At 47.0% G+C, this 18024-nt stretch overlaps 1 protein-coding gene across 1 annotated transcript in view; it reads left to right on the top strand.

Moving 5' to 3' along the window:
* Positions 1-18024, top strand: part of NaCP60E (Na channel protein 60E) — a 595756-nt gene that overhangs the window by 551956 nt on the left and 25776 nt on the right. The window contains exon 27 of the mRNA XM_069316634.1: positions 5580-5719. Coding sequence (XP_069172735.1) covers positions 5580-5719 — 140 coding nt within the window. The remainder of the gene's footprint in view (positions 1-5579; positions 5720-18024) is intronic.

Below are 18024 nucleotides of genomic sequence, written 5' to 3'. Positions count from 1 at the left end.
CTGCTAGGTCCCTGTGAGTGTACACGTCCCTGGGGTTCAACTTTAGTGTTGCTTGGTAGTCTTGGGTGCTGGTTAGCAGTACCCTGCCTGGGATTCCCTGAGCATGAGTTCCATCTCAAGACCCTGGGATGACCATCGGGGTGCGCAGGTCCGATGGATGTGGCCCCTGAGTCCTCCCTCGCTTTGTGCGAGTTCGAGGGTTGCTCGGTCCCCTTGTCTCAGGCTGATTCTCACTATTTTTGCCTGTCTGCTGTCTGTTGGGTCAGTGGCACCTTCGACCCAAAGTCCTGCAAGTTTTGTTGCTTGTCTGTGACTTCGCTACCCAGTCCTATGCTGACTATTCGGGTGTAGGCAGCATGGGCGTTGCACTTTGGGTTCAGATGGTTCCAACACGATAGGTTGTTTGCTCCCTGGAAGCCCCGAGGCTGTCTCGTTTTGTTTGTTGTGAACGGGGCTTGGGGTGTTGGTCGCTTCGGTTTCGTTTTCATCTGCGCCTCTTTGTCTTTCCCCTGTTGTGGTTTAGTCTGGTCCCCCCCCCCCCCCATCCCCTTCCTCCCTGCTTCCGGATCCCCACCGTCGGTGGGTTCGGGGTTGGGGCGGGGTTTTAATGGTCTTGAGACTCACCGGTCTCAGGGATTTTTCTTTCCGGGGTAGTGATGGAGGCATTCGAGCCTGTTTCTCTAACCCCGTGATGTATGGGCCTGCCCCCCTTCCTTCCCCTGCCCCCCTTAAGGCTCCCTTCCTTAGTGTTTATCCGGCTGCCCCCGCTTTTTCTTGTGGGGCTTGGGCTTTGGGGCCCCCGGGTCCTGTTGTGGAGGTTCCCGGGGCTGGGGAGGGGCTGACTTGGGGGCCTCGGGCCCCGTTGGTCCCTGCCAGGGTTTTCTACCCTCTGAGCGGAGCTTGCAGTTACAGGGAGTGGGGTTTTTTCTTTTCCCCCTCTGCATACGAGTTGTTGGGCGTCAGCCCCTCCCTGGGTTCGGTTCATAGTCTCTTTGGGTCCGTCCTGCCGGTGGGTACTTTTCTCCATTTCTCACCCTTCTTCTCTGGGACATGAATTCTCCTTCATGTCGAGGTCATGTTCCCCTCGTATTGGGGTCCTGCATGACCATTAGCCTCAGTTGCGGCTGTGCGTTTATGAGCCTTCGTGATTTTGTGTTTGCTTCTGTAGGATCTCAAAGATTTGAGATGGTCTTCGATACTTTCCATATTATTGGAACGTCTGTCATCTTCCAGTGAGGCTTACCTCCAGGCCTTTCTAGAACTCGTTGGTCCTCTTCCGGGCTTCTTTTTGGTTTTCAGTACAGTTTTGTTCTTTTGTAGTTATCTACTCTTTGTGCTCTGTCTCGGCACTGATAATATTCCTTAAATACTCGTAGTTGCTGCCTCCCCGCCAAGCAGGTTGTGTGGTTCGGACCTCATGCGTCCTGCACATGCTCTATGGGGAGTTTGTTTTGTTTATGGGCAGTGTGCACAAGTGTTGTTCTCTCGGATGCTTCGCCTCTCTAGTTCCTCTTATCTCTCCAGTCCGAGCCCTGTAGATACTGGGAGTGTTCTGGATTACGAATATGGTCGGGGGGGGTACTCCTAGTTTTCTCTGTATATGGGTATGGGGCACCTCAATTGCCTCTACCCTACTCATCTCCTGCACATGCGGTTCTGGCCTTATTCCACTATCAGTGCTCCCGGAACATTCTCAGCTAAGATGTGGCATGACACGTTCGTGCCAGCTCTCTGCAGGTGAGTTTATGCGTTCTGGCATCTCTTTCGGCCAGGCGCTGGTTTATGGTTTTTGGATGAGTGTTGGGGATTGGTTGTGGCATTTTGTTTGGCCCATTGTGTGCTTCTTCCTGTGGCCTTCCTTGTTCATCTGTGTTATTTGTTACACGGTGGGGCACAGCCCTGTCTTTAGGGGTTTTTCTTGGACACTCATTCCTTGACTGTCATGCAGAGCCTGGCTGAGCTCTTCTGTATACATTGGATTTGCACCGCCCGTGTGTTCGGTTAAAGGTCCTGGGTTTTCATCTTCTCCTTGTTTGGAGCTTCCACATGTTGCCTTGTGTGCACGTGGGTATAGCTTCCATTCTTCCTCTCCTACCTCTGCAGTTTCTTTTCGTTGGGCTGGGAGGTGCTGGTTTTCAGGCCCTGGCTCCGGCATTTTTGTGTTCTCTTTCGGGCGGTGCGTTTTTGTTTTCGTGCTGTTCACATCCTGGTTTGTTCTCATGTCTTATTCAGCTCACTTCCTCGTTGGCCTTGGCCTGGGCCCTGGTTCTTCGTTTTTCATTGCAATTTTGTCCTTATTGTTTGTGGCGTCTGCGTTTCAGCTTTTTTCTGCTGGCAGCTTCTAGTTGTCATCCGTTGTCAGACTTGTTGGTCCTTCAGGGGTCCTGGGGAGTTCCTCCCGGACAGGGCATTTCTGCTCACCCGGGTTGGTTCTTTCCTGGCTTGCCGGGTTTGGGTTCCTGTTTTCTTGGCTTGCCCTGTCAGTTGGCACTTTCCTGATCTCGCAGTGTCACTTCTCACAAGTCTCGCGTCGGAACCGCGGTGTCTCCGCTCTCCTGACAAGCTCACTAACATTGGGAGTTTTTTGTACAGCAGACGTTCCATCTTGTTCCTTGCCGGCTTGGGTTTCCGGCTCCGCCTCTTCCTATGCTCACTCGGTCCACGGCAGGGCTGGTTCAGTTCTGCCTCGAGTCTCTCACCATCTTTTGGTATTCGGGTGGCTTTGTTGATGGTGTCCCACCTGTGTGCTTCGTCTTGGCGGCGGTGTGGGGGTTTTTGGCAGTCCTTCCTTTTTCTTTTTGTCCCTTCGTAGGTTTCCTGTGTTTTGTTGGCGTGGTTTTGTCCTTCTCTTGTGGAGGTTCAGGACCGTCATCTTTCCACATACTGTCGCCTTGTCTCGTGCGGCACTGGCGGAGCCACTCTGGGTTGCTTCTGTTTTGGTGTTCCCTCTGCCCAATTCACGAGCTGTCTCTGGTGTGGTTCACCTCCAGCCTGCTCTTGTGCCACTTGCACAGTCCTGGTTCTTGGAGTGGGTGCTCTCTTCTCTTCTCCTCGGTTTGTTGTGACCCCTTCGGTTCTGGATTCTTTTCCAAGGCTCTTTTCTTGTTGGCATTGGTCTTTGGGGGTCGGTTTGGGGTGTTTACTGCTCTCCTCCGGCTCTTTTTTCGGCTCTTTTGGTCCTTGTGTATAAGTTTGTCCGCTTGCAGCTGTCTCCTTTTCTGGCGGAGACTGACATAGCTGCTTTCTGGAGGGGGTTCTTGGATTGTTGATGCTTGGTTGGTCTGGCCAGGGGTGCATCATGAGTTGTGTTCGGTTGCGGCGCTTTGCCGTTCTTTGCATGCCACGGCTGCCGTGACTGGGGGTCACGCTTTGGGTTATTCCGGTTTCCCTTCTTCTCTGTTCCAGGGTGCTCTGCTCTCTGCTCTCAGGTTGTGAACAGGGGAGGGGTTCGGTCCAGCCACCCTGCAGTCTATCCCCCGTGCCCACGACGTTCGTCGGTTGGCTACACGTTTTTTCATTGATGTTCCTGGGCCTTGTCCGGCCTGTGTGGCCTTGGGTTGGCAGTTGCAATCTTTTGTCTCCACTTCGTGTTGGGGAGTGTGCGACATCCACCTCCTGGGTTATTTTCATCTTTGGGTAGGTAGCTCTGGGGAGCTGACAGGGCTCTCCCCAGAAAACCAGCGTTGAATGTAATGAAATACCATTTTCTGGGTGAGATCCATAGGCTCCCCGGCAACCCTCCTTTCCTCTGGTCGGCATTTTTTTCACGAGTTTTGATAGCCAGCCTCAGAACTGGGGTATTGGGTAGCTGGCACGAGGGGTCTGGGACTCCCTCTTCCCTGTCCCGTGGGGAGAGGAGCTGTGCAGATGGCAGCGCAGCAACGTGGTAACGTCATGCTCATTAGCTTGTTTTTATTTTGGGAGTTCGGTCCACTAGTTCGACTCTCAGTAGCAATTTTTTAACCAGAATAGGGGGGTTTGTTTTGGGGCGCTTACCTTTTTGGGTACCTGACCCAGTCGATGGCAGACATTTATTTATTTATTTATTTATATACAAGAAAGTACATTGGGGATTAAGAGAGAACATAGAAATGATGTTGATTTTACAATCAACATAGAGTGCTTCCAATCACACGGGGATTTCTATAGGCCAGTGCTCCTCGTGCCTCTCTGAGGTGGGGGGGGGGCCAGGTTCTGGCTTGTGGTCCCTGGTAGGCCCACAGAACTCCATACACATGACTGATGCCAAAGTCTGACATTAGCATTTCAGCCTGGGATAAATCTAGGGAGTCTCCAGGTCTCGCCCAGAAAATGGTGTTTCATTACATTCAACGCTGGGTTTTTTCATTAAAATGTTAAAGGTATTTGAGTTGAATTGATTGAAAAATAACAAGTAAAATACAATGCTCACTACTGTATTATAATTATATATATTTAATAGTGTCTAATTTCCTTTTACTTACTCAGATTTGCAAAACATAATTGGACTCATTCATGTGAATATGTGCATATCCACATATATTAGCTAATTACAATGAAAAGCATTTCTTAGTTCATTTAAAAAGTTATTTAGGCATAGTGTCAAGTAATACATATTCTTGCATAGTATGTTATAGTTTATAACTTCTAATATATAATCATATGCTTTATTTTATCTCTTGTTGTAAACAGTGGGTCTACTATCAATTTTGCACTCATATTCTCAGTGTGGTTATTCCTTGGGAAAATTAATTCTTCAAGCTTATCGAGAGACTGGATGTGAAACTTTATCCCATGCAGAATTTTTATGAATTGCCGCACTAGAGCTCATCCTTTAGTTGAGCATGCCATTGATCATAGGAGTGCTGCAATTTTTTTTTAAATAAAACAAGACATTTAAAATTAAATTCTCATAGTATATGTATAATGGGTGGTATTCTACTACAATAGTAATAACAGTAATTACATATATTTGTCCTACTGTATATCTCCATTGCATTGTAATCAGCTGCATAACTAGTTTTTAACATTTACCCAGTATACCCCAATTACCCTATTATGGTATGAATTATACCATAGTCTATATTGTATTTAAAAAAAAAATAATAATAAGATGATTACAGATATTTGTAGATTAATAAAAAAAATTCTGTCACAGTATTTCCCACATAAAATTAATAAGATCATCGTGCTTGCTTTGCAACACACATGTACTCATAAATCATACAATTTTATCATGCAAGTGTTCACATATTCTATCTAGTTTTCATGTGACTGGTACATGTCAATCCAATTTTTATGTGGCACCTATTTAACATTAATGTCTTAAATAATTATTTTGCAAGGCCTTGAAAAGAGTCACATATCTAGCCAGGCTTTTGATGAACATTGAAAACTACATAAAATCCCATCCAGTCCTAGATCTGCTTTGAAGATTGTTCACATGTCTGTTCGTCTTCTCGTCTCCTCCTCCACTCTTGTGTCTGGAGCGTCCGCGCCCTCAAGCCCCCCTCTCACCTGCACGGCCGCCTGCAGTGTCTGCACCTTCAGGCGAGCCATACCGCCGACTAACGCTCAAAGTTTCCTAGTTCCCCCCTCAGCTCAAGATGCAGATGGAAGAGAAATTCAAGAAGCAGTTCCCAACGCGCAAAGAGCTCGAAATTGTGTCCTCAACTCGACGCTGGAAAAAGATGGACTCCGCTGCTAAGACAATACAAATGGCTTGGCGTGCTTTCTTAAAGTAAGTTTCATGGAACTTATTTTTCATGATTTCAATTTTTGCATGTGTTTGTAGTAATGTTATATTTGTAATTACAAATATATATTTTGCAATATAGATAAATTGTCTAGTTTGATGTTAGTGATAAAATATAACTGAAAATAGGGAGGTAGTTTTTAAGTGCTCCCCCAACTACTAGCATTTTCAGTTATTCCTGAAAGATTTTAAAAGACAAATTCATAGCAAAAAAATTAGGATGACAGTTGGAGTTCTACATTATAGTAGTGGAACTGTGAATAATTGGTGAGCAATACAACTGTTGTGTAAACCATAGTGTTAGAGTTTGAATTCACAGATTGTTAGTAATATTCATTAGTGAAATGTGAGTGACTGAAGTGTAAGACATATATCAATGAAGTGTAAGTGACAAAATTGTGATACACAATGTAAAAATTAATGAAGCGTGACTAAAATTTGAGAGACATAGATACTGAAACTTAAGTGACTTAATCACAGCACTGTGTAGAGTGCTTTAACCCTTTGCCACTCTCCTCATCACATCATATGATGGAGTGAGTAATTATGCTCTGACTGAGCATAACATGTCACATCATAACATGTATACACTACTAGATAACAAGTAGAAGTGTACAGCATAAGATTTTAAAACTCCTGTGGCTACACAGGGTTCATATCGGCTTCTTCAGGCCTCCACTAAACAGATGCCATTTTGAACAAAAATCGTGGGCTCCATTCCTGGGTGTGAAGACCACAGTATTGAATGAGCCACCAAGACCGGCACATGCAGCACCAGCTAACAGCACCGCTGTTCAACTTGTAGTCACAGCATCTCTAAAATATTATGACATACACTATATATGAAACTGATATTATTTTGCAATGATAGTATTATAGAAGAGCCTGTGATGAACACTGTGTATAATGTTTAGATACCAGTGAAAATCTGTTAATGATGTTCACAGTGCAAGGCAGGCAGACACAGCACGCTGCCATTGTTTGGTCCATGTAAACATTTTGAAACGACAGCTCATGTTCCTTTACAGAATAAACTTGTGGAAAGTTATTCATTTACAGGATTTAGTGACAAGGATTTTGATAATAGCAGCATTGTGATGAGAATTAGCGATGTGTATAGTATGTTGGGAGGAGGATTCTTGTTGTGTGAGGTGAAGTCTGCTGGCTTGTGTGTGTGGTGGTACTATGCTGGTTGGACACACCATACCAGCTTAGTGGATAGTTTTGATGAACAAAAATGTAGACATATTATATATAATGTGTGTATATAGTGTAATAACAGCAAAAGCAGTATGTTGGGAGGAGAATTCGTGCTGTGTGAGGTGGTGGTGTCTGCCGGCTGGTGTGTAATTACCTAAGTGCAGTTACAGGATGAGAGCTACGCTCGTGGTGTCCCATCTACCCAGCACTCTTTGTCATATAACGCTTTAAAGCTACTGATGGTTTTTGCCTCCACCACCTTCTCACCTAACTTGTTCCAACCATCTATCACTCTGTTTACAAAAGAGAATTTTCTTATATTTCTCTGGCAGCTTTGTTTTGTTACTTTAAATCTATGACCTCTTGTTCTTGAAGTTTCGGGTCTCAGGAATTCTTCCCTATCAGTTTTATCGATTCCTGTTACTATTTTGTACGTAATGATCATATCGCCTCTTTTTCTTCTATCTTCTAGTTTAGCATATTTAACCCTTTACCTGCGCAACACATCATATGATGTTTTCAGTGACTTGCAGTAACTTGCGCTCCACATCATATGATGTATTGCAGTACTGCGCAAGATTTAAACAGCCTGCGGATACACAGGGTTCACCACACTTAGCTCGTCGAGCGTAGCTCTCATCCTGTAACTACACTTAGGTAATTACTTACCAGGGTTCCATGGGGCCTCGTAGCCTGGTGGATAGCGCGCAGGACTCGTAATTCTGTGGCGCGGGTTCGATTCCCGCACGAGGCAGAAACAAATGGGCAAAGTTTCTTTCACCCTGAATGCCCCTGTTACCTAGCAGTAAATAGGTACCTGGGAGTTAGTCAGCTGTCACGGGCTGCTTCCTGGGGTGTGTGTGTGTGTGTGTGTGGTGTAGAAAAAAAAAAAAAAAAAAGTAGTAGTTAGTAAACAGTTGATTGACAGTTGAGAGGCGGGCCGAAAGAGCAAAGCTCAACCCCCGTAAAAAAACACAACTAGTAAACACTTAGGTAACTACACTTAGGTAATTACACCTTCATCCGGGCTCTTGTAAAAGACGCCAATAAAAAAAAAAAATCGTGGACCAAATTCCCGGTTGTGAGGGGCCTCAGTATTGAGTGAGCTACCAAGCCTGACACACACAGCATGAGCTTGGCACTGCTGTTCAGCTTGTGACCACAGCATTGCCTGAAAATGCCATAATATACATGTTCTTGCTATTATTTAGCAATGATATTATTACAGAAGCCCGCTGACTGTGATAAAACTGACCAGGGTTCTGATAATAGCAGGATTGTGGTGATATTTAGCACTGTGCTCCATGGAGAGAGGAGTAATGCTGTGGGAGGGAGGGTGGTGGCGTCATCTTTTGACTGTGTGTGGCCACCTTATACTGACTGCACTCACCATACCAGCTTCGTGGTTCGCTATGGTGAACACAAATGTAGTTACTTATATATAACGTGTGTATAGAGGGTATAAACAGCAATAGGAATAGGTTGGGAGCCGCCATTTTGGTGAGGGAGGTGCGTTATCTGCACGACTTATCATGTTGTTTACTGGTGACCACTATGGTCTTTGGGCACCATACCAGTTTACTTTTACAAGTATAGTGAATAAAACAGGTAGATACTTATATATAATGTGTATATATAGCATAATAACACCACAAACAGTATTGTTGGAGGAGAAATATTAGTGCGTCTGGCCTTGAGGGTGGCTGCCACCAGCTGACTGTGTGAGTAGCTACGTCATTGTGCCTTTACTCACCATATAAGCTTAGATGTACAGTTATGGTGAACAAAACATGTAAATACTTATGTATAATGTCTGTATATAAAAGGAAAAACAGTATGGTGGGAGGAGAATGGTGGCAAGTCAGGTGAGGTGAGGAAGGAAGGAAGTGGCAGTCAGTGGTGGGCTGCAACTGGCTGCCATTGCCGCTGCCACTCAGCATACCAACTTAGTAGTTCGTTATGGTGAACACGAATGTAGATACTTATATACAATGTCTGTATATAGTGAATAAAAGCAAAAACAGTATTGTGAGAGGAGAATGTAGTTGAGTCAAGGTGACTTGAGGGAGGGAGGAAGTAGCAGCCAGTGGTGGGCTGCCACTGCCACTCAGCATGCCAACTTAGTGGTTCGTTATGGTGAACACGAATGTAGATACTTATATATAATGTCTGTATATAGCGAATAAAAGCAAAAACAGTATGGTGGGAGGAGAATGTGGGCGAGTGAGGTGTTGAGGGAGGGAGTGAGTGGCAGGCTGGTACACGGCGGTCACTCCTCGTTACTTTTTGACTCATAATAGCAACTTAGTGGTTCGTTATGGTGAACAAAACATGCAGATACTTATATATATCCTGTGTATATAGTGTAATAACCGACAAAGTATTTGTTCACTGTTTGATGAACATAATTCAATCAACAATATGCACACCATATTTTTGAGTACAGCGATGATTCACTCATTTTATTATATAAATATATCACACTACACACTATTGAATAATATTACAGCAAAAAACTATGAAAAGTCAATCAGAGACATTGAAATAATTAGGTAATTATCTCTTTGTGGCAACTCCGGCCTGACAGCTGGCGAGCAACAGACCATCTGGGATGCACGCTGAGTCAGCGCCTGTTTTTTGCCAGACTTCCCCGCCCTATAGTGGGCAATATATGCCACTTACGATTTTTTTTTATTATTTTTCCCATGATCAGTGAACACAAATTAATAGGTTTAGAAGAAAAAATATTTTTTTTTTTTTTTTGGTATGCGCCTGTGGGTGACACATGCTAAATAGCCAGGCACCATTTAATTTAAGGGTTAAACTCTCAGGACCCTGGGAATCCCATAGGGGACACATGGGTCTGATGGATGTGTCCCCTGAGTCCCCCTCCTCGCTTCATGCAAGTTCGAGGGTTGCTCGGTCCCCCCTTGACTCAGGGTGACCCCTCACAGTTTTTGCCTCCATCACACTGTCTGTTGGGTCATTGACACCTTCGACCTGGAGTCAGGCGAGTTCTGTTGCTTGCTCGTGACTCTGTTTACCCAATCTCAAGATGATGTTCTACAGGTACAGGCGGTGCAGGAGTTGCATGCTCAGTTTAGGTTGTTGCAACACGCAAAGTTCGTTGCTCACCCTGATGCCCCAAGGCTGCCCCGTTTTGCTTATAGGGACCCGGACTTGGGGGAATGGGTCGCTTCGACCTTGGTTCAGTTCGCACCCCCTCGTCCTTCCTCTGCTGTGGTGCATCCTGGTCCCCGCTTTCCCCTGCTTCCGGCCCTGAAGAGTCTGAGGGTTTCAGAGTCGGGACAGGGTTTAGATGGTCTTGAGTCTCGGGGGATGCCCCTTCTGGTATGGCAACGGAGGCATTCGAGTCCACTCTCCCTGCCAGAGCCTCTGGGTCTGACCAGTGGGCCCCCCTTCTGTTCAACTTTCTCGGCTGCGCTGGCTTTTTCTTTAGGGATTGGTGCTCTGGAGGATGACTCAGCCCTGAGTTCCGAGGAGGGGGATCTTAGGGTTGGAGGGTGCTGACTTGGGGGCCTTGGGCCCCGCTGGACCCCACCTGGGTTTTTCTACCCTTGGAGCAGGGCTTATTGTTACAAGGAGTGGGGTTCTTCCCCCCCCCCCCCTCCTCTGCGTACGAGTTAGATTTGGCATCTGCCCCTCTCTGGGTTCGGTTCCGTGTTCCCTTGGGTGCTTCGGTTCTGTCTTTCTGGAGGTTTTCTGCTTTTCAAACGTCTGCGGTGCGGGAAGCCCTGGCATCTTACCTCTTGCGTAACCCGGATTATGCCTCGGTGATGGATTCGTCTTGGCGGCGCACGCATTGTCTTCCTTGTTGAAGCTGTTTGAGCCAATTTTGCAGGATGTGGTTTCCCTGTTCTACGCTTCCCAGCTCACGTCTCAGCAGGCGGTGCTTGCCTCCTCCTTGGAATCAGCCTGGGCCCTGGTTCATAGGATGTCTTTGCCTTTTCGACCTTTGTTTTTTGCTCCTTCAGCCGTGGCACAGTATATTCTGGCTAGTCCGGCCAGTTGCCGTCCTATGTCAGACTTGTTGGTTCTCCAGGGGTCCCAAGGGGGGGGGCCTTACCGGAGAAGTCATGCCAAGGCTCGGGGTTCCACTCGTTGTGGTAGGCCACTGGTGCCAGTTTCGGGTTCGGCTCTGTCTTCGGACCCACCATCGTCTTGTCGGCGCGGTGCTCACTCTGCACGGTTCTGGGTCTCGTAAGGAGCGCCGGCCCTTTCACGGTTCGCCCCATTGACGGGGCGATGGGGGGGGGGGGAGGCTTGCGCTGTTCGTCTGTTTCCAGTGCCAAAACGGGACTGTGCGGACCTGAGGTTCATTCTGGACTTGTTCCATCTGAACCCCTGGGTTCATTGCCCCTCTTGGATGGCTATGCTGTCTCAAGTTTGGCTCCTGTTGGAGCCGGATTTTTGGATGGTGTCCCTGGACCTCCAGAACGCTTATTGGCATGTCTCAATTCATCTGGGGTTCAGGGATTGGTTCAGTTTTGTTGTGGAGTGCCATGGTTACCGCTTTTGTTGTTTCCTATTCGGGTTGAATCTGGCACCTCACGTGTTTACGCTCCTTCTGCTGGTCGTCGTGGCTCGTCTGTGACTGTTAGGTGTTCAGGTGTTGGCCTACTTTGACGTAGGACCTCACACAGTCAGCAGATGGCTGCTGCCCTCAAGGCCAGACGCACTAATATTTCTCCTACAACAATACTGTTTGTGGTGCTATTACGCTATATACACACACTATATATAAATATCTACCTGTTTTATTCACCATACTTGTACAAGTAAACTGGTATGGTGCCCAAAGACCATCGTGGTCATCAGTAAACAACATGGTAAGTCCTGCAGACGATGCTCCACCCTCACCAAAATGGCGGCTCCCAACCTTCTAACCTTCTCCTCTTGCTGTTTATACCCTCTATACACACTTTATATATAAGTATCTACATTTGTGTTCACCATAGTGAACCACTAAGCTGGTATGGTGAGTGCAGTCAATAAAAGGTGGCCACACACAGTCAGAAGACATCGCCACCACCCTCCCTCCCACAGCATTACTCCTCCCTCCATGGCGCACAGCGCTAAATATCACCACAATCCTGCTATTATCAGAACCCTGGTCAGTTTTATCACAGTCAGGGGTCTTCTGTAATAATATCATCGCTACATAATAGCATGAACAAGAATATTATGGCATTTTTAGGCGATACTGTGGTCACAAGCAGAACAGCAGTGCTGTGAGTTCATGCTGCGTGCGTCAGGCTTGGTTGCTCACTCAATACTGAGGCCCCTAACACCTGGGAGTTTGGCCCATGATTTTTTTTTAAATGGCGTCTGTTTACAAGAGCTCTGATGAAGGTGTGGTGAACCCCGTGTATCCGCGGGCCGTTTAAATCTTGCGTAGTACTCCAAAGCATCACATGATGCGATGCGCAATTTACTGCAAGTCCGTCAAAGCATCATATGATGCGATGCGCAATTGAAGGGTTAAACAATCATTTTGACATGATTGGCCATTAGTAAAACCATGTTGTGAATCATATATTAATTTATGTTTTTCCAAGATGAAGACAAATGGTATTTTCAATTATAGATTCAAGTAACTTTCCCACAATGTATGTTAAGCTAATTAGCCGATAATGGTCAAAATGTAAGGTTTTGAGGCTAGGTAATGATATAGTTATAAGATACGAGCTAGATGGTGTTGAGATTGCAACGTCGGATTGCGAAAGGGATCTTGGGGTTATGATTAGTAAGAATTTAAAACCAAAAAAATCAATACAAAAATTTTTGTAATAAGGCAAATAGGACACTGGGATTTATTAATTGAAGCGTTACTAATAAGATGCCTGGTGTAGTTCATCAGCTATATCTTGCTCTGGTTAGATTATGCAGTTCTGTTTTGGTCGCCATACTATAGAATGGATATAAATTCACTAGAATTCATCCAGCATAGGATGATAAACAATGGATGTGTTTGTGGGATGATGTTAATCCCACAAATTAGAATCAATATCATATGAAGGAAGATTGACAAAGCTTAAATTACATTTACTGGAAAGACGAAGAGTTAGGGGTGACATAATAGAGGTGTACAAGTGGATGAATGGAGATAACAATTGGGATATTAATAGGCAATTAAAATTATCAACACAAGACAGAACACAAAACAATGGGTATAAATTTTTTTAGGTTTAAATATAGGAAAGACTGGGGTAAATACTTGTTCAGTAACAGGGTTGTTGATTTGTGGAACCAATTACCACATAACATGAGGAAGGTGGGGGTCCCTGGATTGTTTCAAGAGTGGTTTCAACAAGTATATGAGTGGGATTGGGTGGTTATAAATAGGAGCTGCCTTATATGGGCCAATAGGCCTTCTGCAGTTACCCTTATTCTTATGTTCTTAATGTAACGAAATGCCGTTTTCTAAGCGAGCGGCAGAGGCTCCCTGTCACTCTCCCTTCTTTGATCGGCAGTTTTCACGTTGGGTTTGATGCTTAGCCTCTGAACTGGAGTTGCTTGGTAGCCAACATGAGGAGTCTTGGACTCCCCCTCTCCCTCCCGGGGAGGGGAGAGGAGAGCTATGCAGATGAGGGGTGCAGCAGAAAGGTGTAACATTTGCTTGTTTCCTTAAGATTTGAGGGAGTTCTGCCTCTTTGTTTGGTTTCGGCTGCAATTTTCTTATCATGTGGGGTCTGTTTTGTTATGCCTATCTTTCTGGATGCCTATCCCCGGTCAATGGCAGATTAGGAAAAAAACCCAACCACATGGGGGGTTTTTCCCTGGGGCCATTGCTCCCTGTGCCTCTCTGAGGGGGGGCCAGGTTCTGGTTCATGGTCCCCAGTAGGCTGAACTCCGTTGACTAATGCCCTGGTCTAATGCATCACATATTAGCCCGATAGCTCCAGGGAGTCTCCTGGGCTCACCGAGAAAATGGTGTCATTACATTCAGCATTTTTTTTCCTCCTTTTTCTTCAATTCAGTTTTATGCTCTTGATCTGAATTAGTTTTAAGTTTGTCTAAATGTTTTTCCCACACCATGCCCTAAATGCTGTGCATATTAGTGGCTTTAGGCAGAGTCCGGTGAACACTGCCTTTTCTTTTGAGGCGAAGTGTTTGGAGGACGGCTCGACCCCCGGGTCTTGGTGTGAAGGTTCCCAGGGCAGGGGAGGGGCTGACTTGTGGGGCTTGGGTCCCGTTTGACCCCCGCTTGGATGTTAGTACCCTCTGAGCGGGGCTTGTTGTTGCAGGGGAGGGGGGGGTTCTTATCTCCCCCTCCCTTTACAAGTTTGATATGGCGTCAACCCCTTCCCAGGTTTGGTTCCGGGTTCCCAAGGGTCCTTCGGTCCCTTCCAAAAGTTTTTGGCCTCCTGTATCCCGCCCCATGAGGTGCAGGAGGCCATTGCGGCTTACCTCCTGCGCGACCCGGATTATGCCTCTATAATGGATCCTGCCTCTTTTGAGTTCAATGCTTCCTTCTTTCTGGGTGCATTACGAGGTTCCAGAGTCATCCTGGTTGGTAGACTGTCCTGTCTCTTTGTTAGGGGTGTGGCATATGTTCTGTCGTTCCCACACACTTGAGTGGCGAGAGGCCCTTACGGTTGTTTAGGTTTACCTGGAAGGGCCGGTTTGAACGTCTCAATGTGTGCTTGTTCGCCCCTGCCCTTCCTTGGGATGTTGGCCTGGTATAGCTTCATGGGCAGGTTCCCTCCCTTTCGACTCCCTTGGTTGCTGAGGACTTGCGTGCCTATGACCATTTGGCTTCGGCCTTGCATTTCTTTTCCCTTCTCGAGCTGTCTTCGGAGTGGCTTGAGGAGGACGTGGAGGTGCTGGGTGCCAATCCTGGTGCACTGGTCTCGGTGGTGCAGGCGTCGGATGCCTGTTGAAGCTGTTTGTGCCGTTCCCAAGGGAGACATTGTCTCTGTTATTTGCTTCTCGCCTTGCGTGCCATCAGGCGGGACTCGCTCAAACCTTGGAATTTGCTTCAGCTCTGGCTCTTAGGTTTTCTATGCCTTTTCGTCCTCTGCTGTTTGTAGAGACTGCGGTGGTGCAGTTTCTGCAAGCGGCGGATTCGAGTTGTCGTCCCATGTAGGACTTGTCGTCCCATGCAGGACTTGTTGGTTCTCCGGGGGTCCCGTTGGGGGTCTTCCTGGAAGGATCGTGCCAGGGCTTGGGATTCCTCCTGTTGTGGTAGGCCAGTCATGCCAGTTTTTGAGCCAGCACAGCTTTCGGAGCGGACGACATCTGGTCAACACGGTGAAAGCTTTGCTCATCGGTCGACTTCTCGTAAGGGGCATCAGCCCTTTTGCGGGTCGTCACATTGACAAGGCAATTTAGGGGTGAGGCTAGCGCTGTTTGCTCATGCCTAGTTCCTGCAATTAATGGGGGGTTTCAGGTCGTTTCTTGTGGCCTACAGTAGCATTTTGTGGCCCCTCCTCCTTTGGCGGGGTTCAGGGATGGTGGGGCAGGCCTCTTCTCTTGTGCTCTGTCGGGTCATCTTGGAGTGGGTTTGCTTGGGCATGGTCAAAACGTCCTCGTCCCTCAGGTAGGTTTCCTGCCTGTTCCCAGTTCTGAAAAGGAACTGCACGGACCTGTGGTTCATTCTGGATTTCTCCTGTTTGAACCCCTGGGTCTTTTGCCTCTCCTTTCGGATGACTACTCTGTTCCAGGTTCGTCTTCTTTTGGAGCTGGATGCTGTCCCTGGACCTCCAGGACTCGTATTGGCGCGTTCCAATTCATCCGGGGTTCAGGGACTAGCTTGGTTTTGTTGTGCAGCGACAGGCTTACTGCTTTTGTTGTACTTCATTCGGCTTGAACCTGGCACCTTGCATTTTCACATACCTTACCCAGGGTCATGGTGGCTCGTTTGCGTCTCTTAGGGGTTCGAGTTCTGGCTTACCTTGACGACTAGCTGGTGTGGGCTCCCAGCCAGTCCGTATGTCTGCTTGCCAGGGATTTGGTTCTTTTCCAGCTCACAGGGTCTTGGTGAGACCAAAACCACAGGTTCGTGGTGAGCTGGAGGAAGTTCCATCTGGTTCCTCCTCAGGTTCGGACTTGGCTAGGTCTTGTGTGGGACTCTCGGACTGCTTCCTTGTCTCTTCCTCCTGAGTCTCTACTGCAGTTTCGCCTTCAGCTGTTTCTGGTGGGGCTACCAGGTCACAAGACGGTTGCTCAAGGATGTGTGCAGGAATCTGAACTTTGCCGTGATGGTCTATCTGCCGGGCCGTGTTTGGCTTTGTCAGCTGTTCAAGATCCTACAGGGCCATCCCTTCTGCCTCTCTCATGATTACTGGGTTTGGCCTCCGGGTGCCTTACATCGACTGCTGTGTCGCCGGCTTCCTCTTCAGGTTTTTCTGGGTTCAGAGCCTTGGAGCCTACCCGAGCCCTTGCTCGACGTGTTCACAAACAAGTCGTCTCTTGACTGGCACTTTGTGATGAGTGCTCACCAGGCCGGCCAGGGGCGGTGGGTTCCGTTCTTCCATCGGGCTCACAGCACAGTGCGGGAATTCGCGGCTGTGTGGATGTCACTTTGGAGGATTCGGGTCGCTCGCAGATCAATGATCTGGCTCCATTCAAACTGCTCTCCAGTAGTTCACTCCCTGAACCACTGGTTCAATCTTCTCTTCCAATCTTTGTGTGTGGTCTTTTTGATGTGGGTCTATCACCATTTGTATGGTGAGCAGGTGGCTTCATTGATGGTGTCCCACCTGCATGTTTCGTCTTGGTTGCAGTTACGAAGTTTCCTGGCAGTCCTTTCATTATTTTTTGTCCCTCCATAGATTTTCTTCTGTTTCAAATTGGGTTGTCTTGTTCTTCCTTTCTTGGTTGTTTCAGAACCATCATCTTAAACCGAATAATGTTGCCTCATATCGCGTGGCATTGGCGGAGCTGCTTCAGCTTGCGTTCGGGGTATATGGTACTTCTGGTCCATTCCGCAAGCTGTCTCGTGCGTTGTTTCACCACCGGCCAGTTCATGCACCGCCTAAGCTGTTCTAGTCGTTGGACCGGGTGCTCTCTATCCTCTCTTCTCCTCGGTTTGTTGTGGCCTCTTTGGTTCAAGATTGTTTTTCAAAGGCTGTTTTCCAGTTGGCATTGGCCTCTGGGGATCGGGTTGGGGAGCTTCATGCTCTCCTCTAGCACAGAGGTTTCTGCTCTTTTGGTCCTGGTGGTAGGTTTGTTCATTTACAGACATCTCCTTTTCTGGTGAAGAATGAGACCGTAGCACAGAGGTTTCTGCTCTTTTGGTCCTGGTGGTAGGTTTGTTCATTTACAGACATCTCCTTTTCTGGTGAAGAATGAGACCGTAGCACAGAGGTTTCTGCTCTTTTGGTCCTGGTGGTAGGTTTGTTCATTTACAGACATCTCCTTTTCTGGTGAAGAATGAGACCGCTGCTTTCTGGAGGGGGTCCTTGGGTTGTTGATGCTTGGTTGGTTCGGCCGGGGGTGCATCATGTGTTGTGTCTGGTTGCAGCTTTTCGCTGTTAGCTGTGCCCCACGGCCTCGGTGCTGGGGATGTGCTTTGGGTTGACCCGGTTTCCCTTCTTCCCTGATCCAGGGTTTGGGTCTCCCAGGTTGTCTGCAGAGTTATTCCAGGTCTCACCCAGAAAATGGCATTTCATTACATTCAGCGCTGGTTTTTTGTTGTGCATTCTTCATATATTTCACAGAATATGGCATACATCTGATTTACTTTTTCCTAGCAACAAGTTTTTCCAATTAAATTCATTAAATAATTTGCTAAGTTTCCTAAAGTGTCTTCTCTAGAAATCAAATTTATCAACTGTTTCAATGTCCCCATTCTCTTCAAGATTATATCGCAAAGCATATTTAATTTCCAACAGGACATGATCATTCTCTCCCAAGAGAGGAAGGTACTGGATGTCAAATTTCTCATCTTCTTTCCTGGTGAATATTAAATCCAGTATTGACAGAACATCCCCTTCCCTCATTCTTGTGGCCTGCTTAACGTGTTGATTCGTGAATGTTTTCAGAATGAGGTTTACTCTCATGATCATTGTGAGGCCCTCTCATTTGTCATCTATTTCCTTCTTTGTCTATGTGTTGCTTGCTGG

The sequence above is a fragment of the Procambarus clarkii genome, chromosome 84 (genome assembly GCF_040958095.1).
Source record: "Procambarus clarkii isolate CNS0578487 chromosome 84, FALCON_Pclarkii_2.0, whole genome shotgun sequence".
NCBI lineage: Eukaryota > Metazoa > Arthropoda > Malacostraca > Decapoda > Cambaridae > Procambarus > Procambarus clarkii.
This window is presented reverse-complemented; position numbering and strand designations above follow the sequence as displayed.